This window comes from Rhodamnia argentea, chromosome 6, assembly GCF_020921035.1.
Source record: "Rhodamnia argentea isolate NSW1041297 chromosome 6, ASM2092103v1, whole genome shotgun sequence".
NCBI lineage: Eukaryota > Viridiplantae > Streptophyta > Magnoliopsida > Myrtales > Myrtaceae > Rhodamnia > Rhodamnia argentea.
This window is the reverse complement of record NC_063155.1, coordinates 30,235,576-30,260,384: the sequence shown is the minus strand read 5'-3', so window position 1 is coordinate 30,260,384 and position 24,809 is coordinate 30,235,576. Positions and strand designations below refer to the sequence as shown.

General features: G+C 39.6%; 2 protein-coding genes across 2 annotated transcripts; both read left to right on the top strand.

Annotated features, from left to right (window-relative positions):
• Positions 1–590: 590 nt before the first annotated feature.
• LOC115752227 (E3 ubiquitin-protein ligase RSL1-like) lies at positions 591–4,436 on the top strand. Its single transcript, XM_030690325.2, has 3 exons — positions 591–1,391; positions 2,133–2,905; positions 4,075–4,436. The coding sequence occupies exons 1-3, from the start codon at positions 660–662 to the stop codon at positions 4,262–4,264; spliced, it is 1,695 nt and encodes a 564-aa protein (XP_030546185.2). The 5' UTR covers positions 591–659; the 3' UTR covers positions 4,265–4,436.
• A 4,160-nt stretch (positions 4,437–8,596) lies between these two features.
• Positions 8,597–24,788, top strand: LOC115752226 (tRNA ligase 1). Its single transcript, XM_030690324.2, has 27 exons — positions 8,597–9,053; positions 9,462–9,929; positions 10,140–10,190; positions 10,406–10,488; positions 10,557–10,656; positions 11,547–11,625; positions 12,309–12,432; positions 14,182–14,288; positions 14,546–14,674; positions 14,838–14,902; positions 15,029–15,193; positions 15,277–15,437; positions 15,531–15,562; positions 15,691–15,863; positions 17,085–17,164; positions 17,495–17,560; positions 17,627–17,916; positions 18,507–18,614; positions 19,377–19,474; positions 21,050–21,110; positions 22,373–22,449; positions 22,540–22,611; positions 22,683–22,759; positions 23,268–23,348; positions 23,696–23,798; positions 23,889–24,047; positions 24,169–24,788. Exons 1-27 carry the CDS (start codon positions 8,865–8,867, stop codon positions 24,559–24,561), a joined length of 3,591 nt encoding a protein of 1,196 aa, XP_030546184.2. The 5' UTR covers positions 8,597–8,864; the 3' UTR covers positions 24,562–24,788.
• Positions 24,789–24,809: the final 21 nt, after the last annotated feature.

Here is a 24,809-nt window from a genome sequence, read left to right as displayed (position 1 = left end):
CGTTTTAAATTTGAATTTCTTAATTTAAACATTGGGATATTCGATTTCATTTTCAGTTATTTTTTATTTTTCCTTTTAGTATTTTTTTTATTCCCTTCCATCCTTTTGTTTTTCAAATAACGAACTATATTAATAGACCTAAAGTATGTTATAAGTATAGATACTATTTTATACATACATAATATACCATATGAGATAATACAAGTTCAAAAACATAAATGAAATATGATTAAATGAAAATGAAAAAAATTGCTGTTATTTTATTTATTTGGAATTTTCCTTTTCATATTGGTGTTAGTTATAGTTAATCATAATTTTTTTTGATAATTTAAGAACTCTGCTATTCCAAAAAATAGCTTTTATACCATGGATATAAGAAATTCTATCCACCTTCGTTATCTCTTCATGAGATATTTTTGTAGAGGTTCTATCTGTCTATCTAGGGTCATAACCAAATAAAACATGATAAATATTGTCTTATCTTGACTTTTACATTACCTACCAAAAGCAGGGGCAAACATATATGGGAAAATAGTGTGATGTTAGGGACAAAAGAGACAAATCACAGTCTGACTCCGACAATTCAGAATCACGTTTCCGTACCGCCCCCAAAAGCACGCCGATCACAATCCGATCACTGTCACTTCCCCACTCCATACATGGGCTCCCGCTCCTCCATCGACGACGACCTCCGTTCCCTCGTCGACGAGCAACACCGCGAGCTGATGGCCGCCCAAGCCCTGGAATCGGACCTCGACCTCGCTTACCGCCTCCAGCTCGAGGAAGCCTTAGCCGCTTCCCTCTCTCTCCCCCCCTCCTCCTCCTCACCCCCGTCCCAAACCCTAGCCCCGCCCGACGACGTCGTCTCCCCCTCCTTCGTCTCCCTCCAATCCGACGAGCTTTCCAGGTTCCAGCGAGAGTTCAAGGACCGCGAGTTGAGCGAGGCCGAGGCGAGGCGCGTCAGGGAAGATCTCCACCGTCGGATCCATGATCAGAAGGTCGCCACCGAGATCATGACCATCCCCGACGATGACTGGGGCGACTGGGGAGATGAGTTCGAGCGACCTTTTGGCGAGGGCTGTTCCAAGGATTTCGGCGGCGGCGGCGGCGAGGTCGTTGATGTGTTTAGTTTGTATTGCAAGGGTTTGGTGAGTGACGAGACGGTCGAGGGGCAGAAATGCAATTCCGTTTTCGCGGGGGTCGGGATTGCGGTTTGTGATTTTAAGGGGAATTTGATATTCGAAGTGAGGAAGCCATTGGTTGGGCCCGGGACGAGCAAGAGCAAGGTCGTGGTTGAGGCCAAGGCGTTGGTTGAAGGCCTTAATGCTGCTGTGGCGTTGGAGTTGAAGAGGATTGTGTTTTACTGCGATTACTTTCCGCTTTTCCAGTTCGTGAGTTTCTCTGTCTCCAGTTTCTGCGTTTCTCTTAATTCAGTCATTTATTTCCGTACTTGAATTGTTTGTTTTGGCCCCCATTCACTCTTTACATTGGTTTGAGGGCGGTGTCTGTTTTAGTTTTCTTTATAGAGGATTACCAAAGTTGAATTCTTCCCTTCTTATCGACCTGTATTAGTCTACCTTCTCTCGTTGGTTGCGTGAAAATGCGAAACGTTTATCAAGATGAGCGCAGTCTGAAAACGTACCTGTGCCATTTGCTTGATCTGTTGGGTCTGGTTGTTTTTTGATGAGGTTACAGGTATGTTTCCAGGCGCAACTAGTCTATCTAGCTTATAATCATACCGCATCTTCGGGAACTTGTACCAACTTCTTCTTTAGCTGAAGCAACATCTGATTATATGATGGAGATAAATAAACCTTCACATTTGAGTTATTTATATAGGCACGTAGCAGATAGCAGATGGCAAAGATGGTACATTATCATGACTTCTGACCCTACTTCAAATTATTCAAGTCTTTGTTTTGCAATTACTGAAGGTTCAAATCATATGGCTTTACCTAAATAATCATGAACATAAATGTCCTGATTTGACATTTTGGTTGTTTGCGTTGTTTATGAAGGTGCCTTCATGAATCTAAGCAGAAATAATTTTGTTAACCTCCTACATTAGTATCTGGTTCCATTCGTCGTAAGTATACAGTCTAGTCACTAATGTGGTTGACGTTGCAATGTAGATTACTCGTAGATGGATGCCGAAGCAGCGCAAGGTTGCGGCATTAGTTGAGCAAGCAACTCTTCTTAGAAGAAAATTCGATCAGTGCAATTTCTTGTTGGTAGCACGAAATGAGTTCAAGTTTGCCTTTAAACTTGCAAGAGATGCGATAACTTCCCAGATTGTGAGGCGTGTAGACAGTGTTGCCAGCAAGAATCCGAAGGAGACCTGTGTAATCTGTTTAGAAGATACTGATGTTAGTCAGATATTTGCAATTGATGGATGCTTGCACCGCTATTGCTTGTCTTGCATGAGACAGCATGTAGAGGTGAAGTTGCTTCACGGTATGGTGCCAAGATGTCCTCACGAGGGATGTAAATCTGATCTTAATGTCAGCAGCTGCAGTAAATTTTTGACACCCAAACTGATTGAGATGATGACCCAGCGGTTAAAGGAAGCCTCAATCCCTGTTACAGAGAAAATATATTGCCCTTATCCGACGTGCTCTGCATTGATGTCAAAAAGTGAAGTTTCAGAAAGCTCAATCACTTCTGGTGCAGGTGCTGCAAGATCCGGAGCTAGGAAATGCATAAAATGTCATGGACTCTTCTGTATCAATTGCAAGGTTCCTTGGCATAGTAGTTTGACATGCTTGGCCTATAAAAAATTGCATCCTCATCCTCCTGCTGAAGATGCAAAGCTGAAGTCTCTTGCTTCCAGGAATCTATGGCGTCAATGTATCAAATGCAATCACATGATCGAACTTTCTGAAGGCTGTTACCACATGACTTGCAGGTACTTAATTCCCACGGGTGACCTGCCCAGTTGAGCTGATCTTTACCTGGGGTGTCTTCTAGTTGATATGCATAATGGCAAGCTCTGTTGCTCTATAGTTTAATGCCTTAGGTTTATTGCTTATTGGTGAAATCTATTTTCTGCTAATCTATGGGATTGGAGCTTCAGTGGTCATGTTCATGCTTTTGTTATTACACGCAAGTATTAGAAGTAGGGACTATGGATGTAGAAAACAACACTTATAAAATTGGACGACATAGGCTGGTTCAACCTGTTGAATGAAGAATCGGACTATGTTCCAGTGACTGGAATGGTCACGAACCGGTCAGGCCTTATGTTGACCCGGTTTGACTGGTCAGGCCTTATGTTGACCCGGTTTGACCGGTCAACATGTTTGAGTGGATCTTTGACCTTCTTGAAGACAAGAGAAATGTTGCAGTGGCAGTTTGAACTGATGACCTCCTGGAAGGGGCCCTGTCATTAACCTCCCAAGCCCCTTCTTCTCTTCTCTCTGAATTAGAATTTCATATTGAGAACAAGAGTCCCATGATCATGGTCTTTACTTGAGTTGGAGTGGAACTGCTCTTGATAGAGTGCTTATTGTAGTCATGGGGTGAAATATTCATCTTAATATTATTCTAAGTTTGCAGCAGTCTGTTGCTAGATTACCCCTGAGTAGGTAGATAGAGGCAGAAGGCTTTACACGCCAGTACATACAGATATTAGAAGGGCCGACGTGGTAGCGCTAATTAATATTTTTCTTTTGCTAACAACTAATAAATGAGTCATGCAGTATCCCATGTGCTCGAAATTGGCAAAACTTTCTTTTTGCTAACTAGTAAATGCTTCATGAAATTTCTGACCAAAATGAAAATGCTTCATGAAATTGGCTTGGGCGATTGGCAATGGTCAGGCCGCTTAATTCAAACTTTCTTTCTGCTTCCGTTGATATATATCAGCCTCAACGTGCTTTATTTTTCCAAGATTTGTGTTGGAGTTGGATGGTTTAGGTTCTGATTAATTGCCGCTGAAATTTTGAGTGCGCATACTGTTTAGATAGTGCTGCAAAAAGATAATTCAAGTTTGCTGTTTGCTCTTTATCTTCTATATCTTTCGTCAGTCCTCTTTTACAAACTACAAAGTTCTTACTTAGCATTGCCTCCTTGCAGATGTGGTTATGAGTTTTGCTACAATTGTGGTGCAGAGTGGAAGGATAAAAAACCTACATGTTCTTGTCCGCTGTGGGAGGAAGACAATATTTTGTATGATGACGACAGGGATTTTGACGACGACGACGACGACGATGATGAAGAAGATGAAGAATGGTATACTGACTCGGATGAGGATTATTTGATCTGAACAGCATACTTATAATATTTATTTTGTCAATACTTGCCTTTTTTCTGACTGGATATTATCTGCTCATAATGGCAAATCTTGACTTGTATAGTTACGGTTGGGTGTTTTCTGTTTTTTCATCTCTTTTGCTGGACAAATACATTGAAATTATGATCGAGCAATTCAATTTGCGAGCATACACATTGTAAATGATGAGTGAGTAAAGCACATGCTTCCTGCATTACTTTGAGGTAAAGTTGGCTTTGAAATGAATGTCGAGACTCGAAGCATCCCGTGAGAGAATCAGCAGGTAAGCTGAAAAGCTCGTGGAGCATGGAGAGAGAACGCAAGAAACGGAGAAGAGATGGAAGATTTCCGAGATAGCTTGGAAGAAACTTGCTGGTTCATGGAGACGACCAGGAGATGGTTCCTTTTTGCTTGGCAAATGACGGTGTTGAAAATGCCACGAGAGAGCGAGACAGACGTGGGGATATTCAAAGACTAGATGGAGTACTATGGCTGAAGCGGTTCGGTAGTGTGATGGAGAGTTTGAACTCGTTCAATCCTGGAGTGAAGAATTTGAAAAGTCATTATACGTATGCATTTAAAGTTTTTCCATTTCTTTTGCTTTTAGGAAAGAAGTCGTGTCAACGAATGTTCTAGGCCTGAGCCGAAGCCCGAATATCAAAAACCCGTTTTTCGCTTTATAGTCTTGGTCTTTTCATCTACAGGAGCTTATAGGTCTATAAAAGTGTCTTTATAACCTATATGGCTGTAGTAATGAAATAAAATTGTAATGTGATAGATGTTATTATGTAATAGAATTGGGCATAATGCCTGAAAACCTCTTAACTTTAACTTTTATCTTGATTCAACCTTTTATCTCATAAAAAAATTTCAACTTTAAGTATAGTCTCAATTTTACTGTAAATTTTATTTTTTGTCCCATAAAAAAAACCGCTAACTTTAGATTTAATTTCAATTTCACCCTAATTTTTTCTTATTTATACACCTAATGTGGGATGGTGTTTTTTTTTTTTTTTTTTTTTGAAAGAAATATTTCACTCATTAAGGAGAACAATATGTGAGAGTTACATAGATGGCTTCAAGCCTAGCGAGAAAAGTAATAGCGGAGTGGGAAAACTTCAAAGACAATTTTGACAATAAATATGGAGTTCTAGGTTTTTTAATTAAATTGCGTAAGTCACGATGGTGAAAAAAAACCATAAATACATAAAGAGATCTTATTAAAAAAAAACTCAAAATATTAGGTTCAAAGGGAAATAAAAACAAATGATATTAATGTTCCGTTTGTTTCGCGAAAAATAAATAATTTATAAAATATTTTCATACAAATAATCATTTGGTATCGTTTACAAAAATGAATGAAAAAAAATTTAATCCTTCGTAAATATTTAGACATAAATTGTTATCGATAATGAAAGTATCTTATATTATTTTTAAACGATACAAGCGATAATTTCTAATAAAACATTTTCCAGATCATTCCTTTTTCGTAAAACAAGCACAACCTAACTAACAAGCTCTTCCTTTACAATGCATTTGCGAAAATAACAGGAAAAGTAATGGAAATTGTAGAAAAGCTTAACGAAACGAGTAACGAATCGGTTAGGTAATTTGTCACTTCCTAACTTATCGAACTTCAATTAGATCTTAAATGAGCACTAGACTAAAGAAAGCAGGACAAATTTGCATTTTTAGTTTACTTCATATATAAATGAATGTTGTAAATATTTTGATATTTCCAATTTAAGATCATCGTACAAATTTATATCGATATAATTAACTTATGCTACACTTAATTCCCTATATCTTGCAATCATATTAATTAATAGGTGCAAAATAGGTATAGAACCCTCATTTTAACCCATATTTAATGGTGCATGTCATTAATGGATAACCTTAATATTTAAAACATGCTTAAGTGAGTCCAAGAAATAAATGCCTAACGATTTTATGGGTATTAAAGGGTTGAGAACTAACCTATTTCAAACCCATCCGAAAAATCGAGAACTTTTCATTGAATGTGCTATAATTTTATAATTTTTATTTTTCTTTCTTTCTTCCTTTCTTTGCCTCTCTTTTTCTAGGAAGTTCGCCAAGGGTCAACCACCGGCCCTCGCCTGGCTTAGAAGAGAAAAAAGGAAAATACATAAATAAAAAGAAAAGAAAAATAAAATGAGTATAAAAAAAAATCATGACATTTTCGAAAAAATCATAAAAATTATCTACGTCAGTGCCAATCATGTCATGTAAGACGACCGATATCCACGTCATTGATTTCAAATCAAAATTGATCAAACAGAATAAATTGATAAATCGTCAAAATATTTAAAATTATATTGACAAAATTGAAAAGTTTTGGGTTGAATTGGCTCAAATGTAACAGAATTTTTTGATAGTTTTATGTGTGTCTCGTCGCTATACATGCATATTTTCTAGTTCTTTAGGTGCATTTGAATCTTTTAGGTTTTTGTATGCTTTTTTCTTTTATTTACCAACCAGTTTTATTTTCTTAATTACGTATTCTAATGAACAACGTAAAGTAAGTTAAATATTTTGGCATAGACATAGATGCGCTTTAGTAATATGTGTGGGGGCGAGGTTGGTAACGATAAAATTGTATTCCATCAAGTCAAACAGGTTAAAATGATGAATTTGGAGATATTTTCGAGTGGACACGAGACAGAAAAGGCAACGGATAGTTCCTGGAATTTGAGATGGGTGTTCCGGGTTTTGATTTTCCGGGAAAATTCGCAGAAGAATCTGCCGAGTGGGCTTGTGGGGCGTTCGTTCTTGGTTCGTGAACCCGCAGAAAGAGAGAAAGACAAGAAAGGGTCGTTGTGCCGCGTCTAGGACAAGAGCGACGGAGAGAAGAGAGACGTTCTTGGACCTGATCCGAGGCTTCTTCAAGCCGATTTAGCACACGCCGCTGCCGTCGCCCTCCAAGCGCCCACCAATATCGCCGTCGTCGGGGTCTGCAACGTCCGCATGGCCATCGCCTAGACCATCCTCACCCAGGACCTCGCGGGACGAGCTGGCCCTCGTCGATGCGGAGAAGAGAGAGGGGAGGGTGTTTATGGATGAGAGAGAGCGAGTGAGAAGGGGAGAGCGACATGTGGCCCACCGGACACGTGTCGATCAGCCAATGGAGATTTTTTGTTGCTGACTTGGCACAGCTGTGGCCGATAGTTTCTCCGCACGGTGGCGCGAGGTGCCGTGGTAACGAGCTATGTAGCACGGACACGACACAGGACACGGAACACGACACGACACGACACGACATGCCGACACGCTCTTTCTCAAAAAAATAGAGAATTCCGACACGTTAGGACACGTCGTATATTAAAAGAATATTTTTTTTATATACAAAGATAATTTATTATTTTTATGACATTTTATAGAAATAGAGAATTTACAAAAAATAAAAAATAAATTTCCACTGTAATTCAGCCCGTAATTTAAGCTCAGCCAATCAAGAAAAAAAGATAATAAAATAAAAAAGAAAAATGAATCACTTGACCGAAGGATGCTTCCCGAAATGACTTGATGAGACACAGACTGAACGCTCTCTCACTCTCTCCCGTCACCTTTCGTCTTCCCCACGTCAATGGCTCTCTCATCTTCATCTTCTCATCTTGCGTTTTCCCAACGATCTCTCCCCTCTCTCTGATTTTGTGTTGCCCCCCTCTCCCCCCTCCCCCACTCTCTCTTTACTTTTTGGAAATATCTCGTTCCCCACGCTAACGCTCTCTCTCCTCTCTCATCTTCTCTTCTCATCCTGTGTCTTCCCAGCGCTCTGTCTCATCTTGCGTCGCCCCTACCTCTCTGTCTCGCGAAGCAAGCGACGGCGACGGCGACGGCGACGGCGACGGCGACGGCGACGGCGACGACGACGACGACCTCCGTGATTTTAGCTGCCTCGTCTCTCCTCCGGCGTTCGCTCTCTGCTCGCTCTGGCGCTGGCTCGCTTTCTACTCGTCGCTGCATCTGCTTCTACCTACAACTCTGCACTCTGTCTTCTCCTCCAGATCCGCGCTTTCCCCGCACTCCTTCTCCACCGACTTGCGGTCGCCGGCTCTCTCCTTCATCTCTGTCATGGCTCCAGATCAGTACTTTTCACGCCCTCCTTCCTCTCCGACTCGCGTGTCCCGAGCGTGTCACTGGCGTTGACTCCGTGTCAGATCTCCGACACGCGTTGACCGCGTGTCGGACGCGTATCGGAGCGTGTCGGACGCGTGTCCGTGTCCGATGCGTGTCCGACACCGACGCGGTTGCCTTCTTCACGTGTCGGTGCTTCATAGATTGGAGGGAAGGAGAGGCGGCCCAGGTGAAAAAATCGGGGCCGGTCCGGCCTTTTCGCGCCCGTTGAAGCCCGAAAAGTCGGGCCGGTCTGCGTTTTCGGGCCATTTCTTTTTTCCGTGGCGCACTCCGAGAGCTATAAGCCAGTCGCCGGTGCTGGAGTATGTGCACGACGAAGAGCCGAAGGTCACTGCATATCGCCTTGTGTGAGATGACGACGACACCGTAGCGCGCGCGCGCGCTCTGTGTCTACCTCTCTGTGATTGTTTCTGGATGCGCCAACGCACCTACTCTTTGGATGTCGGCGTCACAGAGGATACTCTGTGCCTTCAATCCAACACTCCTCTGCCACTCTTCTATGTCGGAGGCGTTGCTGTCCAGAACCTTCGCCTTGCATCGCTCCCTCAATCCTCGCAAAACCCTCGCTCGCTCTCTCGCCTTCATCCCTTCCGCCTCCGTCCATCGCTCGGTCATGCCTCGCCATCAGGTTCGTCCCCTGCGCTGGTGTTGCCTTCCTCTTCACCGGTGGTGGTGGTCTGTTGTCGAGCGTGCGTCGTTGCACTCGGTGAACTTGTGTCACGCGCTTGCGGTGTCTATCCAGTGCTTTGGATGATTTGCGAGTGCCCCCTTTCACGCGTTTGAGTTTCTTCTTCAAATGTTTTGTGCAATACTTGTCCGTTAATGTTAGGTTTTCGATTATCAGCTTTGGCCCGAAGTAGAGAAGTTTTGATATTCATTTTTCATCATTCCCTTTACTCTATGTTTTTCATTTGTGCAAGTTAAAGAAAAATGGAGAGGTTTACGTGTTATCAGCATTACGGCTTCGACCATGTAAATGATTCCCTCATCTAGGATGATTTGATAAATGTATTATTTGGATGTTGTCATCATACAGAGAAGGGGTCGGCATGGAGAGCAGAAGTTGAAAGAGAAAAACCGTTCCATAACAGCTCCGGAAAGCAATAGTGGATTGACAGTTGAAGCCGTTACTGGCAGACTCGGAGGGTTGGATATTGCGGAGTCAAGTGGAGATGTTCATGCCGCCCAATTGGGCGGCATTCGATTGGAAAACCATCATACTCCTTTCCAAGGTGAGGAAGCAATCTGGAAGCCCAGAGCCTATGGAACAGCTAGTGGACCCTTACAAGTGGACACTGAAAGTAAGACTGCCGATAAAGGAGTGGCGGAGGTGCAAGAGAATAGCTCTGGCTCCAGTGTGGCACAAGAAATCTCCCTGGGTTTGAGTAAGTTGTACAGGACAAATTCTTTGGAAGGTTTCTCCGTGGATAACTCTACGTATACAAGTGCCCAAATTAGAGCTACCTTCTATCCCAAGTTTGAAAATGAGAAGTCTGATCAGGAGGTACTCTTTTTCCCAGACAGTCTCTTATTATTTTGTTTTCTCAGGACGTACGCTTTGTTCAGCTGTTAAGGGTGGTACGAACTTCTGATAAGTTATCTAGCACACAAGAACGTCTATAACAGTTTCCTGCTCCTTTAGCCATTTCGTCTCTGTTAATGGAAAACCAGCTTGGCATCTTTTCTATCTAATCATGTGTTTTCATTTATTCAGATTAGGACAAGGATGATTGAGATGGTGTCGAAAGGCCTGGCAACAGTAGAGGTACGCCCCCTTTCTAGCTCCATGTTTTCTCCTAGTAGCAATACATATTTGTATTTGGCAAAGATCGTTAACTTATATGTCCCGGATATTTGATGAAGTCGATAGTTTGCCAATCTTTCCCTATTGCATGGGCAAAATAAGTAATTTCTTTAGATAACTGCCGAGTGAGGTAGATCATGTTGTTTTTTGACCTGGGTTAAGTTACACCCATGCAGGTTTCCCTCAAGCATTCAGGTTCTCTCTTCATGTATGCCGGTCATGAGGGTGGAGCATATGCCAAGAACAGCTTTGGAAATATGTAAGCTGGAAAGCTTTCAGTGTCTATGGCACATTGCATTGAGTACTTAGTAGATGTTCCTGTTACAGATACACTGCTGTGGGAGTTTTTGTCCTGGGCCACATTTTTCGGGAGTCATGGGGTATGGAAGCAGGAAAAATGCAAGCTGAGTTCAATGCCTTTCTGGAGGTGAGTGGTTATTTCACTCTAACATTAGCTGTCAATGGCATTTCTATTCTCCTTGATGTTCAACCAATATCTAGAATTCCAAATTTAAGTCTTTTCCCATGTAATTTCCACGGGCATATAAAAATCGGTGTACATCGTTACTACCATTTTGTTGGGATATAACTCATTGAATGCGAGGTCATTTTCCCCTTTCTATTTCTTTTTGTGTGTATGTTCTACCCAATTGGGCTGCTTTGAACTTAATCTTCAGGTCAAGCTTTTGTGGTGGCTACCGGAGACTTTGCCCGTGAAGTAAATCATTGCACCTACGGTCCAACCAATTGGGAGAGAATCAATAGGGACCTTAAACTTGCATAAGTGAGAGAAAGAAGTGTTAGAGATTCAAGTGCTATGATTCTCACCAATTAGGTGATTGGGTTGTTCTTTTGGGGGGGTTTTGATTTGGAGCTTAAACTTTTAAGGGTTGATAGTTTGACTTCCCTTTATTTTATATTGAGAATTTCATATCTTTAAGTATCTTAATTCATCTTTGTGGAAATTACATAGTTTTTAATTTAAAATATTACTTTTCATTTTGGTGGAATGTTATAAGTAGTTAAGAAGTTGAAATAAATGGATCCTAATATGGAAATGATTCAACTTTCTCTCTCAGAGCTCGCACGCACACACTACTGTGCGCACTGCAAATACAGTCGTGCGCATATAGACATATGTGAAATGAAATGCTTTGCTGGTGTAAACAAGCAACCACTCAAGTTCACGAGTATCCTGTAATATGGAAATTAGCATTCTGACTGTTCTGTGCTGTTCAGCATTGGCACATGATATCGAGTTGAATTTTTTATAGTATGCTTTACCTTTTCCAACAGCTTTCTCTTTGATAATTCCAGGAAAACAAGATGTGTATTTCTATGGAGCTGGTAACAGCTGTTTTGGGTGACCACGGGCAGCGACCCCGAGAAGATTACGGTATCATTTTTGCTCCTTTTCTACTTTGAGGTTCTTTGTTAGGAAGTATGTATTCTATATTTGGAAACTTGAAAATCTGATAATGAATACCTGGTTGATTGATTGTATGCGTGTTTTCTTATTTCTACTATGAGTGTCCTTCCGTTCTTGGAGTCACACAGTCAGCGAAGGCTGAAAATGTTTTACATTTTTCTTGTGGTTATGGTTGATGTTTAGAGATTGACTGCCCATGAGTTATACTTTCTGTTATCTGCCCGTTGCTATAGTCTCAAATCTTATTGAAAAGTTCCATTTCATGTCTTTCTGTTACATCATGTCTGCGCAAATATGTTGATCATATTATGAAAGTAGTGTTTGCAAGGATAGCTCTTTTAGATAGAATAGTGAAGTATCTACGTCTATTCCTATTGAGAAAATTCTCCAAAATAAATGGTTAAACAAGAGTTATTTTTTCTTACTGTTTCATCATGAAGAACTTGACTTCGCGTTGGCTTGTTTGCTTGATCTGTACCTTATATCACTTTCTAGTAAAGTTCTTTCTTGTTATTGTTAGTCTCTCATTAATCTTTCTTACACAGATGGGGAAGTTTGTTTTGGTCATTATGTCTATTCTCAACATTCATCAATGTAGGAAAGTATGAAAAGTTGATTATTTTGTCAAACCATTCTTGTTACTTCAACAGTTGTAGTTACCGCGGTCACCGAATTGGGAAGTGGCAAGCCTAAATTCTACTCCACTCCTGAAATTATTGCGTTTTGTCGAAAATGGCGTCTCCCTACCAACCATGTATGGTTGCTCTCAACAAGGTATGTAGCTAAGTTGCACGAGCCATGCCTTTTGGTTAAATTATTATCGATTGAATAATTTATCCTACCTTCAACACATACTATCTTCTTGCCTGGTTGATTGTAGTAATAATTTGCACTCAGCAAAAGTTTTTCCTAAAAAAACTACATTATCTTGTATAGAGTTTCCTAAAAAAACTACATTATCTTGTATAGAGTTGAAATGACTGTTTTCCGCCATAGTTTGAACTTTTTGAAAATGGGTTAGCAATGAATGTTAGCATGTTTCTTAAGACTCCCTTTTGCTTGTAAATGGACCTTACGCAGGAGAGATAGGATATGCCACTAGATAGCTATAGACTAGAACACATGGACTAACAATAGGAGGGAGTGCGAGATTCAAACTCTTGACGTGAGCTTCATATCATGTGAAATATCCATTTTTATGTGGTACTTAAACTGACTATTACTTTGTGTACTGATGAGGTAAAAGTTATATGGATAACTGGGGGTTAGAAATTCTAACAACAGATTCTTCAAAGACGAGGTATCACCTTGTAGATAGATGCAGTGTAAGTGCACGCCTGTGATAGTGGACAATAGCTGAAGTCAGTTGTCCTGGACTCAGACAGAGAGAAGATCTATAGTTAGTTCTTTTTCTCCAGCAATTTTTTTGGCTTATTTGGAGGGGGAGAAACTTGAAGGCCTTTGAAAGTGTGATTCTTTCGAAGTAAATGAAAATAGGGGGCAGTCACTTTGGGTTTTTTTGGTTACTGAACAAACCTCTATGACTTTCTACATTCGCTTTCTTCCTATTTTTCATGTAGTAGTTGTACCCCTTGGTACATCTGATAGATTGTTCCCATTTAGTTTTTAAAAAAGAAAGCATTATTGATACTTCAAAAAATGTCAAGACCTACTCCCTAAGGTAAGTGTACTACTTTTGAACGAAAGTGTCTTGATAATGTTAGGAGGGCATTTCTCCTTAAAGTGGAGAATTTGTAATGTGCATTTTATGGCTTATAGGATTCTTTTCACTGACTGACTCTGCATACAATTAGGTGCAAGTAGATATTCAGATCAAGGGAAAAAAATGATTAATGAACTTACTATTCGATTTATTGGTGAACTAATGAAACGAGGAAAAGAAGATGATGCGGAAGAAATAGATTACTAGTTCAGAAATACATTTAAATTGGAACTATACAATAAGTACATACTTACAGAAAACAAGTAATCTCCAATTCAACTTACTGTGAACTTATTGCTCAATTATTATTGAGCCAATGAAATAAGAAAAAACCGATGTGTGAAAATTGATGTGGCAAAGATTCAGAGGATGCAATTAATATTGGAATTAGTCAAAAAAAGCACACTTACAAGAAAGGAATCTTGAATTCTTTAGTCAAACTTATCATTCAATTGAATTGGTGGTCTAATGAAATAAGAAAGTAGCATGTATCTTTATGAGAAAGCAAAATAATAAATAAGAAAAAGATGATTTGGGAACTTACTATTTGATTGGGTCAGTGAACTGATGAAACAAGTAAAATAAAATGATGCGGAAGAAATCAACTCAAAAATTAGAAATACATCTGAGTTGAAATTAGACAAAAAGCACATACTTAAAGAAATCGAAATCCTAATTATTCTTAAGCTTCCTCTCTCTTCTGCCTTTGATTGGTTGTCCAATTCTTTAAACTCAGGCATCGATTGTCATAAGTTCTTGTCTGCTAATTTGGGTTGCCAAACAAATTTTTTCTATTTTAGGAAATCAGTGACATCCTTTTTCGCTGCCTATGATGCTTTATCTGAAGAAGGAACAGCAACACCTGTATGTATGGCTCTTGATGAAGTTGCAGATATTTCTGTACCAGGTAAATTGCTGAAGAGCACGTTGATGTTGTTGCGATTGTACATGATTTAAGCTTCACCACTCTTGGGTACAGCAAAGCTTTTTTCACCTACATGTCTTTTTCCTTTTGTGATTGCAGAAGCAATTATATATATTAGACTTCTAAAGTTATAATTGTCCTTTATTAGAGAGAACATTCATTTGGATCTTAAAATTTAATCACTCCAGTTGATGTTTTTCTCCTTGGGGAACTAATGGTGACTTGGATTTTCTGTGCAGGGTCAAAAGATCATATCAATGTGCAAGGTGAAATCTTAGAGGGTCTCGTGGCTCGAATTGTAAGCCCGGAGAGTTCAAAACATATGGAAGAAGTCTTGAAGGACTTCCCCCCTCCACCAAACGAAGGAGGTACCCAGTCTTGTTCTCTTGACATATTATTGTGTAAAGTTGCAGTCATGTTTGTTCAAATTATATCCAAATGCAGTCTTTTTCGATTGTTGCTGAAGTCAACAGAACATTGCGTAATTTCAATAGTATTCTTGTTTTATTTTCATTTTGCTTCTTATGTCAGATCATCTTGATCTGGGACCCAGCCTTAGAGAAATTTGTGCGGCAAATAGGACAGATGAGAAACAGGTGAGATTGAATTTGTCCAAGTATTAGTATACTGTAAGCACTATATTCCTGAAGCACTGTCACTTAGGTGACATTGATAATGTGATCGGATTGATGATTCTTTTTACTACCCAAATTTAATGGCAGCAATTGAAAGCACTCCTCAAGAGTGTGGGTACGTCCTTTTGTCCTGACCATTCAGACTGGCTTGGGGATGAAAGAGCCGATAACCATTCAAGAAATGCAGACAGATCTGTTGTGGCAAAATTTTTGCAATCACGGCCTGCTGACTACTCTACTACCAAGCTGCAGGTGAAACTTTGCAGTCAAATGAATTGTCTCTGCAGCAAAATATCCTTTCTTGTTTGGTGACATTTATACTTCTGGCAAACCAGGAAATGATTCGTTTAATGAGAGAAAGACGCTTCCCAGCTGCATTTAAATGCTATCACAATTTCCACAAAATCAACTCTATATCAAGTGAGAATCTTTTCTACAAAATGGTCATTCATGTTCGCAGTGATTCAGCTTTCCGCAGATATCAAAAAGAGATGAGGTCAAGTTCAAACCTACCTTCCTTCTCTCGGTTGATGGATTTTTTTTTTTATAAATATTTTGTATGTGTAATATTGTGAATAATGATCTTCAGGTCTAAGCCTGGATTGTGGCCCCTATATAGAGGTAAGAACATGCTATTTCAATACATGCATTACCTTTCTTGTTTTACCATATGCCCTAACTCATAAGTATTATGTACTTGAAAGATCTGTCGATGAGAAGTTAATCATGAATTCTGCTATATCTTGCAGGTTTTTTTGTCGACATTAATTTGTTCAAGGAAAATAAAGAACGAGCCGCTGAAATTGCAAATAGCAATCTGGATATTGTAGAAAATGCTAATGGTATTGCTGCATCCCCAAAGGATAGTTTGGCCGATGATGATGCGAACTTAATGATAAAACTGAAATTCCTAACCTACAAGGTACGCCTTGTTCTTGCACAAGACTACTGAGAATTGTCTTTACCTTTAGCTGTATCTGGTTGCAAATCATAATGGTTAGTTATCTTAGAGTAGCTTTCAAGAGGCGTTGAGGAAATTGAGGTGGCTTTACTTTTTTCGTCTAGTTTGTGTTTCCTTCTACATGGGAAACATATGAAAATGGTAGTGTGCGAGGCCCCTATATGCAAGGGTTAGGGAAGCATATGAACTTATGATATGCCAGCAGATAGCATATAATCCAAGTTGAAGTTTACTAGTAGATATCCCCTGTTTTCAATAGGGAATTTATTTATAGCGACCCTTCTCAAAAACGAATATGCCGCCAAGTCTCATCTCTATGCCAAAGTGGTACTCTCTTATCATTTTAGAACTTAGTCTGTTGCTGAAGCAACGGATGCTTAGTAGATTCTGTACCTTCACATTTAGAAAGCTGCTCTCAGTTGTGGGGGTGGTCAAGATTGAGCTGTATCGGGTGAATTTGGTCTACTTAGCACCTCTCGAACTCAGAATTGACTCGATGGTCAGCACTTGTTACTTAGTTGAGTAATTTGAGGCTTGGCTCAAGGAGTTTCTGTACATGCTCAAGCTCAACTACACTCAGATGCATTATCCAGCAGATGATTGTACCCTATCCTCAAGTTAACCAGAAACAGTGAATTTGAACTTCGATATCAATGTATGCAGAATTGAAAAATGAGATTATGCTTGTAAGCTTGGTTATTGTGAGACACTAATATTTTTAAAACTCAACTAAGAGTGCAATGAGGCTTGAATTCGATTAAGTTCAACACGCTACTGACTCCAACTTGGTTTCTAGACCAACTTCTACACTGCAATAGAGGATATCGTTGACATTGCTGAATTCACCAATTTTATGAGGTTACAAAGTCAAATGCTCCCATATTTTTTCTCTGGTTTCTAATTGAGTATCTGCTTTGATCGAAGTAAAAACATTTCGGGCACCTTTATGTGGACAAGATACAAATTTTCAGAGTCAAGTGTGTATTTGATTGAGAATTTTTAGGTGGCTTTGAACTAGTACTGGGGCCATATGTTTGGTATTGCATTCCGACCATTGTAGCTTGTTTACAGAAACGAAGATTTGTGATTATCCGTTGCTTGTGCACAGTGATGGAGAAGTAATCTAATATGCAAATAGCTGAAATACAATCTCACACTCATCATTCCGAAATTTTTCTGCAGCTCCGGACGTTTTTGATTCGCAATGGTTTGTCCATACTTTTTAAGGAGGGTCCAGCTCCATATAAGGCCTACTACCAAAGGTAAGCGCAATGTTCTTGAATAATGGTGTCTTAAAAGTATGTGGAGAGCACTGCTCCATACAGTGAAGAACAAGTGCTTGGGACATGGCTAGATAGCTAATGCGCATTTGACAAATTACACTTGATTGCAATATGATTGTAGATATCGATTAATCAACTGATTATTTATCAGTATGGTAAGGACTGTCCATAGAAGTGTCATCCCAGTGAGCAAGAATATCACTGGTATCAAAAGCACGTAGTTTTGTTATCATCAAATTGAGTAAGATACTTAACAATTAATTTCGTTCAAGCATGTTTACCAAACAATGTCCTATTTTGACACTACAGACAGATGACGATATGGGGTACTTCACCTGGAAAACAGAGACAACTCAGCAAGATGTTAGATGAATGGTAAATTTTCAGCAACTTTTTTTAGGATCTCTTTGATTTGGATTTCTCACATTTAGTGATCTTCAGGGCCGTTTATATCCGAAGAAAGTGTGGAAATAAACAGTTATCATCATCAACATACCTCAGTGAGGCTGAACCTTTTCTAGAACAGTACGCAAAACGCAGTTTGGAGAATCAAGCTTTAATAGGATCAGCTGGAAATTTTGTGAGGGCCGAAGATTTTCTTGCCATTATTGAAGGAGGCAGGGATGAAGAAGGTGATCTGGAAACTGATCGAGAAGTAGCACCACCAAGTTCCAGTCCTTCTGCTAGAGACTCCATTCTGAAGGATCATGGTTTAATTGTATTTTTTCCAGGTGTGTTGTCTTTGCTGCTTATGTGATGTGTGTGTAGTCACTTGAGCAGCATTTTGCTTCCGTTGGTAATCGTATCCTCTATTTTGAAAGAATCTCACAAAGAATTTCGAAGAATCCTCCATAACAAGAGTTTTATGTACTTTTGGTCACACAACAGCTGAATTGAGTCTGCAGCCAGTTATACATCTATTGTTCTGTTTTCATTGGTGAATGGGTTGGCAGAACTATTTGGTGTTTATCTTAATAACAGTACCTTACTCTTCTTTGTTAAGGCATACTATTATAGCAAAAGCACGCTGCTTTAGCACAAAATGTTATGAAATGCTAGCCTCTTTTAACAATCAGATTCAATCTAATCTCAAGACTCTAGTTCTCACAAGTTTCTTTTATGTCCAGTTTCTGCAAAATCTTTTTTCGTCTTAGTTGCAGCACCACTTTGTTATTTCTTTCTTTTTAAATAACTAATATCAATTAGTTATTGGTTTGAGCAAACATAAATAGGTTTCCAAAAATTCTCATCTTATAATTCTTCTTGTGGATAATTTGCTACTTCAGATGTGGTCACTATGTTTTGATTTCTCATATCTCAGGAATACCTGGTTGTGCTAAGTCGGCCCTGTGCAAGGAACTATTGAGTGCCCCAGGTGGTCTTGGGGATGATCGGCCAGTCCATAGTCTAATGGGTGACCTTATTAAAGGTATCGAACATTGTTGAGATGTCATCAAACTAATGCTTCTTTAAATGCTTTTTTCGGTTTAGTTTTGGCTGTTTACCTTTTGCAATGTGTCCATTGCCTTGAGGTAAAATAAAGAATGGCCCCTCGGCGACTCCATATCTGTGCCCATCTGGCCCTGTGAAATAATGAAGGACTAGGCCTGTTCGCCGAAACCCAGCAAAATTAGGACAACCTATCTTTTTTGTAAGTCTTGAGCGACAAAGAAAGTGTGATCTTGGCATAGTATCATTAAACCTGGAAGACATTTGGATCTTTAGCTCTTGGTACCAGAAGACGAAGCACTAGCGTTTTTGCTGATGACACAGTATAATAAGTAGCATTGCAAGAGGATTTTTCAAGTGGAAAATAGTACCTGTCCGGGGACATTAACTCAACTGAAAGAAGATTTGACTGCTCAGGTTTTATTAGTTGGCTTGGTCCTCCATTTTGCTCTGCTATTTGTGGTGTTTCTTTGGTTGACAATTTGTTTATTTGACAGAAGTTCAAGCTTCAAGCATAAATTGTTGCGGCGTGTAGGCTTACTGTGTTCTATTCAAATCATCATCAATCTCCAATCCTTGTTGTACACCATACTTCCCCTTAAAATGTTCATGTGCTCTTGCCAAAACAATTCATGACGAAAGAATCTTACTGCAAAACAATATACGGATGCATACCTTTTTTTTTCCTGATACCTTTTTTTTGTTTTTGAGAGTTTGTTTCTCTGTATTGGCATATGTGTAGGGAAGTATTGGCAGAAAGTTGCTGATGAACGCAGGAGAAAACCCCAGTCTATAATGCTAGCAGACAAGAATGCTCCAAATGAAGAAGTTTGGAGACAGGTGATTTTCTTTCTGTTTTCCCTTAGATTATGATTATTTAGTCTAGTTTGGATCTTTTCTTCATTTTCTACCGAGTCAGCATATTGAAGTCGATTTCACTTATTGCTAGCTTCTAAAGAAAACTAGGGTGAAAAATAGACTTCCTTTCCATTAACAATGACGAGCTCCGCAGTTATAGGTACCGTGCGAATATATGCTAGGGTCAAAACTGAGTCAAGCTGCTGGCAAATACTTCCTGCTTCAATGATTACTCAAGATTGACTCGTTTGATTGCGGTCGAACTAAAGCGCGCGAAAAACCAGTTCTAGAAAGCTCGCTAACCTAATCAAGCTTTTATTATTTTATCAGAGGTATCTAGTAGTATAAATAGACTCCTATATCCTTCGAATAATAGTATATCCACACACACACACACACACTCATATATTTAAGGGAAAATGTTTTGGCTTGCTCGAGTTCATTTATAATTTTGTTGTAATCAAATCGAATTCGAATATCTCAATTTTCTATTTAGAGATGAACTTTAGCTGGAAATTTAATACTCGATTTAGTTTGAGTAGAGTTTTGAGCATCAAAATGTGAGTCAAGTTCAATGTTACCTAGATTGAGGTTTCTTATGGTACGTGGTACGGATTCGGTTACACTGACCGCTTGTTTCTTAGGTTTGCAGTTTGAGGGGTAGGCTCAGTTGGTTCGTTAGTAGGGATTGTGGTTCGCCTTAGGTGGTATGTCCAATAAACTGCACATACCTTGACACATAATCATATTCACTCTTTTTCTAATTCCTTTTTATGCTTGGGCTAAAAAAGTTTGCACAGTCTCAACTAGGTAAAAGATATAATTCAGGCCTCTTCTCGTTGATTTGTGCTACCTCATGTCTTACTCAATAAGTTGGCTATATAATTTAGATACTTTGGGCATAGGGTTTATTTGTAGGAGCTTGTCTTGAGTAAGGGGGTCAAAAAGTCACAACTTTGGGAATTGTTGGACCCGTGGCTTGAGTAGAGAAATTTTTCCTCCTTCTTCTTAACCATAAAAGACCAAATGGGTAAGCCATAGGCAAGCCGAGAAGCACTCTAACTTCTAGCGGCTCTGTGGGGTATCCAGATCTCTAAAACTGGTGATCCAAATTGCATACGTACTGTGATCGCGGTTGAACTGCCCAGATCGCAGATAGCAGGTGTTCCTACGAATCTGGAACAATTAAAACTGAAGGAACTTATTTGTGCTAATCTAGGTTGCAGTAGCTAGCAAAAGTGAATTAAACTGCCTCAATTTCATCAAAAAATTGTCTTGGTTTCTTTTAAACTAACCTTCAGGGGAATATCTGGTTATATAAGCTCATTTGGCATTTTATTTGGTGGCAACATGAGTCAGTCAACTGAATGAGTCATGAATCTCTTTGGCCAGATCATTGAATAAAGTTGGGGGTAATGACAGTGATGTTTGCTGAACGTTTTCAAAAAGATGATGCTGCGCATCTGATGGCACATGCTTCAAATTTCTCTCTCAAAAACCCCATTAACGATGGAAAAATACATGTCTCAATATGGCCATTTTGTTTTGCTGTTTCAGATTGAGCATATGTGCAGGAGCACCAAAGCATCAGCAGTTCCAGTTGTACCCGATTCTGAAGGTTGTGCTTTCTCTCTAGATAAACACTTCAATATCTATGGAGCTGTTTGAAATTTCTGGATGTTACCTGACAGTATCTGCTCTCTAAAACATTGTGATTGGTTCTTCAGATCAACAGTACAAATGTCCTAATGAGGAGTCAGCATTATACACTTTTTGTTGTTACCAAATCCATAAATGTAGTGTAGCTTATAACATACCTCCTTCTGGCTAAAGTAAAGCTCCATGTGACTTCTTTTTGCTCCTTACTAGCTGTAAAGAAATTTTTTTTTCCCTTTACACCCTCATTTTAGCATTTGAAGCACGGTGATTTCTTGGTGTTGCCTGTATATGAAAGACAGGTTTCCTGGACTATTTTGCTGCTTATGCTCCATTTGTTTCATGGAAAACTAATGATTGGGAAATCATTTTCCTGAAAACGATCCCTTTTATACAAAAAAAAAATAAACGAAAAATATTTTCTTCATCCACAAAATGTTTTAGACATATATTGTTGTTGATAATGAAAACACTTTTTATTGGCTAATTATTTCAAGCGATACAGAGGATCATTTCTAGGAAAATGTTTTCCAAATCATTCATTTTCCGCGAAACAAATGGAGCCTTAATTGAAGATAATTTTGTTATTGATGGACTTTTTATTTTCCTTAAAAATGGCCTAGAAAATGCCCGTGGTCATCTTGGCTCTTCAGGAATCAGGAGTTCTCTTCAAATCCATTTGCACAAGTAATGTGCCTGCATTTTTCTAGGTTGATCATACCTCATAAGAGGAATCTGAAGCTTTCTACTTAATACATTTGCTCTTTTAGTTACTTTGTAGTTTCCATTAAGGAATTGACGGCAATGTGATTCTTCTGCATAGTTCCATGGTTACGTTAACTGGAAGAATTAGAGCTTCATTGGAACATTTTCACCATAGTCTCAAATGTCCTTTTTTTGCACTCCAGTTCCTTCATTAGATTGACTGGTGATTAATGTGGGACTTGGATAATTTCTACTGCTTTGTTCTTGTCGTCTCTTCATTTATCTCTTCATGCCCACTCTAGTAAGCTGTTATAATTGCCAATGTAGATTGTGCTACGTGTAGTTTGTGCAATCTTGCATGTTAGGTTGTGGATGCCGTGCATGATGCAGATGACTTGTTTGCAAACTTGCCTTTGAGTTATTTTTTTTCAAGCGTATGGGGAGATATGAATTATTTGACCTCGGTTTCAGTTCTCTATCACTGCTGTTCTCAAAAGAATTAATCATGGTTTCTTGCAGGTACTGATTTGAATCCATTTTCTCTTGATGCATTAGCTGTGTTCATGTTCCGTGTGCTTCAGCGGGTTAATCATCCGGTAAGAATTTGTAACTTTTTAAAGCGCTTCAAAGGTTAGTTACCCTTTATCATCTTTTAATGATGCATTATTTGATGCTTTTCAATTTAGGGTAATCTTGACAAGGCATCTCCAAATGCTGGATATGTGCTTCTACTGTTTTACCACCTTTATGAGGGCAAGGTATGATCCTGCTTTTTCTTTGTCAATGAGACTGTTTGAAGTATTCGCTGATCTGTGTTGATATGCTTCAGAATCGTGAAGAGTTTGAGAGTGAACTAGTTGAACGATTTGGCTCAATTGTGAAGATGCCCTTGCTGAAATCTGACAGGTAAAATGATTCCTCGGTGCATTTTAAGCACAATGTCTGTAACTGTGATCACGTGCAGTAAGCCAAACGCGAGTAACGTACACGGGATGAAATCTCCCTACTGACTAGGACACATATTTTTCTTGTCTTATCATAGGATCATTTTTGTTGCTAACACTTGAAAATAAGTGCAGGGGGTTGCACAAATAAGGTTACACGATATTGACAGAAGTTACAATTGTTATAAATCTTCATGTAGTTACATAGGATTCATGTGGGATAGCATAATTATGTAAGAACACTTAGAGGGACGATTACCACGGCGGGGATTTGTTGCATGGTCAGATTCTTTTTTCTTCAGTAGAGAGAGGGGTGGGCGAGTTGGTTGATGATGTGAAAGTGGGGGGTCGACAGTCTGGGAACTTATGTTCTTCGCACCTCAGAAATGTTTACCATGTAAAGTTAGCGGACATTCTCTAGCTCTTGCCAGAAAGTTAAATCGATGCTGCATTTTGCTTTGCTTATGCAGGAGTCCTCTACCTGGTCCGGTCAAATCAGTTTTGGAGGAGGGACTTAATTTATACAAGCTTCATACAATGAGGCACGGGAGGTTAGACCTTTCTACTGCTCTGCTTAACCATAGATGGCTGTATTCATTTTATACTGTGCTCCTTTGTAGTTGTTTCGTGGTTATAGAAGTTGCAGTCCGCTATATCGATATAGTGTAATTCTTCTTTTGAACAAGCATGCTCACATCTCTGATGCTCATTTTTGGGCATTGGTGGACTAAATTGTATAAAGAACTAGTGGAGCCTTGTTACTAGCATTTCTGCATCTGCGTGAACAGTCTCAATGTTTTTTCCAAGAGATAAGTCAGTTTTGGTGTACTGACTGACTGGTTATGCATTCGTCTCTCTTTGATTTGATTTGGTGAATTTACACGTTTGGCATATGTAGATTGGAGTCCAACAAAGGATCCTATGCAAAGGAGTGGTCTAACTGGGAAAAACAATTGCGCGAAACGTTACTTAGCAATGCCGATTATCTCAACTCTATTCAGGTCAGCATACTCTCTTGTCCCGTCACATCCTCTCTCAGTTCCACTTCTCAACAGTGAAACATGTTTTTTCCTACGATGTCACTTGTCCAGATGCCATTTGACTTCGTCGTTAAGCAAGTATTGGAACAATTGAAGGAAGTGGCCAGAGGTGATTACACAGCGCCTAGTACTGAGAAAAGGAAGCTAGGAACAATTGTTTTCGCTGCTGTCATTTTACCCGTAACACATATACAAAATCTTCTTAATGACGTAAGTGGGACAAAGCATTTGCCAAGCACCCTTGGCTATATGCCTCGTCTTTCTTAACCTTACGCGAATCTTGTATATTAATTTTTTTTTTTTTTGTCATCTCCATGGTCACTCCAAGCAGTTGGCTGAGAAGTATCCTAACGCAGAAACCTTCCTGCGAGACAAGCACTTACACAGCAGCCTCCAGAAGGCTCATGTCACTCTTGCTCACAAGAGAAGTCATGGCGTTACAGCTGTAGCTAGCTACGGCCTCTACCTCAATCGAGATGTCCCTGTGGATCTTACAGCTTTGCTCTTCAACAACAGATCGGCTGCATTTGAAGTTCGCCTCGGATCTGTCGACGGGGAAGTCATGACCTCGAAGAACGAGTGGCCGCATGTGACTATATGGACAGCAGAGGGGGTTCCACCCAAGGAGGCCAACGCTTTACCCTCCTTGCTTTCTGAGGGGAAGGCTACGCAAGTAGAAATTGATCCTCCTGTTACCATATCTGGTCCGCTCCAATTCTTGTAGGCAAGTTCAATTCCCTCACTACGTGATGGAGGGGACATTCTCACCAAAATTTTGACTCCCCCGAGAGACTTTGCACAGGTCGGCTGTTAGGTAAATATTCTCGTTTTGTATATTCTGAAGCAAATGGGGACGAAATTAGTAAATCTGTGAATGTATCGTTGTATTTATCGACTTAATTAGAGTCTCCTTTTGGAATTAATGAAATAAAATTGCTTCTTCGTGCTGCTTCAGATAGTTCAGAACTCTCT

Coding starts and splice junctions, on each gene's coding strand:
- LOC115752227 (XM_030690325.2), top strand. CDS start 660: ATGGGCTCCCGCTCCTCCATCGACGACGACCTCCGTTCCCTCGTCGAC. Junction 1,392..2,132: donor ACTTTCCGCTTTTCCAGTTC/GTGAGTTTCTCT, acceptor GTTGCAATGTAG/ATTACTCGTAGATGGATGCC. Junction 2,906..4,074: donor TGTTACCACATGACTTGCAG/GTACTTAATTCC, acceptor GCCTCCTTGCAG/ATGTGGTTATGAGTTTTGCT.
- LOC115752226 (XM_030690324.2), top strand. CDS start 8,865: ATGTCGGCGTCACAGAGGATACTCTGTGCCTTCAATCCAACACTCCTC. Junction 14,289..14,545: donor TGCAGATATTTCTGTACCAG/GTAAATTGCTGA, acceptor TTTTCTGTGCAG/GGTCAAAAGATCATATCAAT. Junction 22,612..22,682: donor ACCACCTTTATGAGGGCAAG/GTATGATCCTGC, acceptor GATATGCTTCAG/AATCGTGAAGAGTTTGAGAG.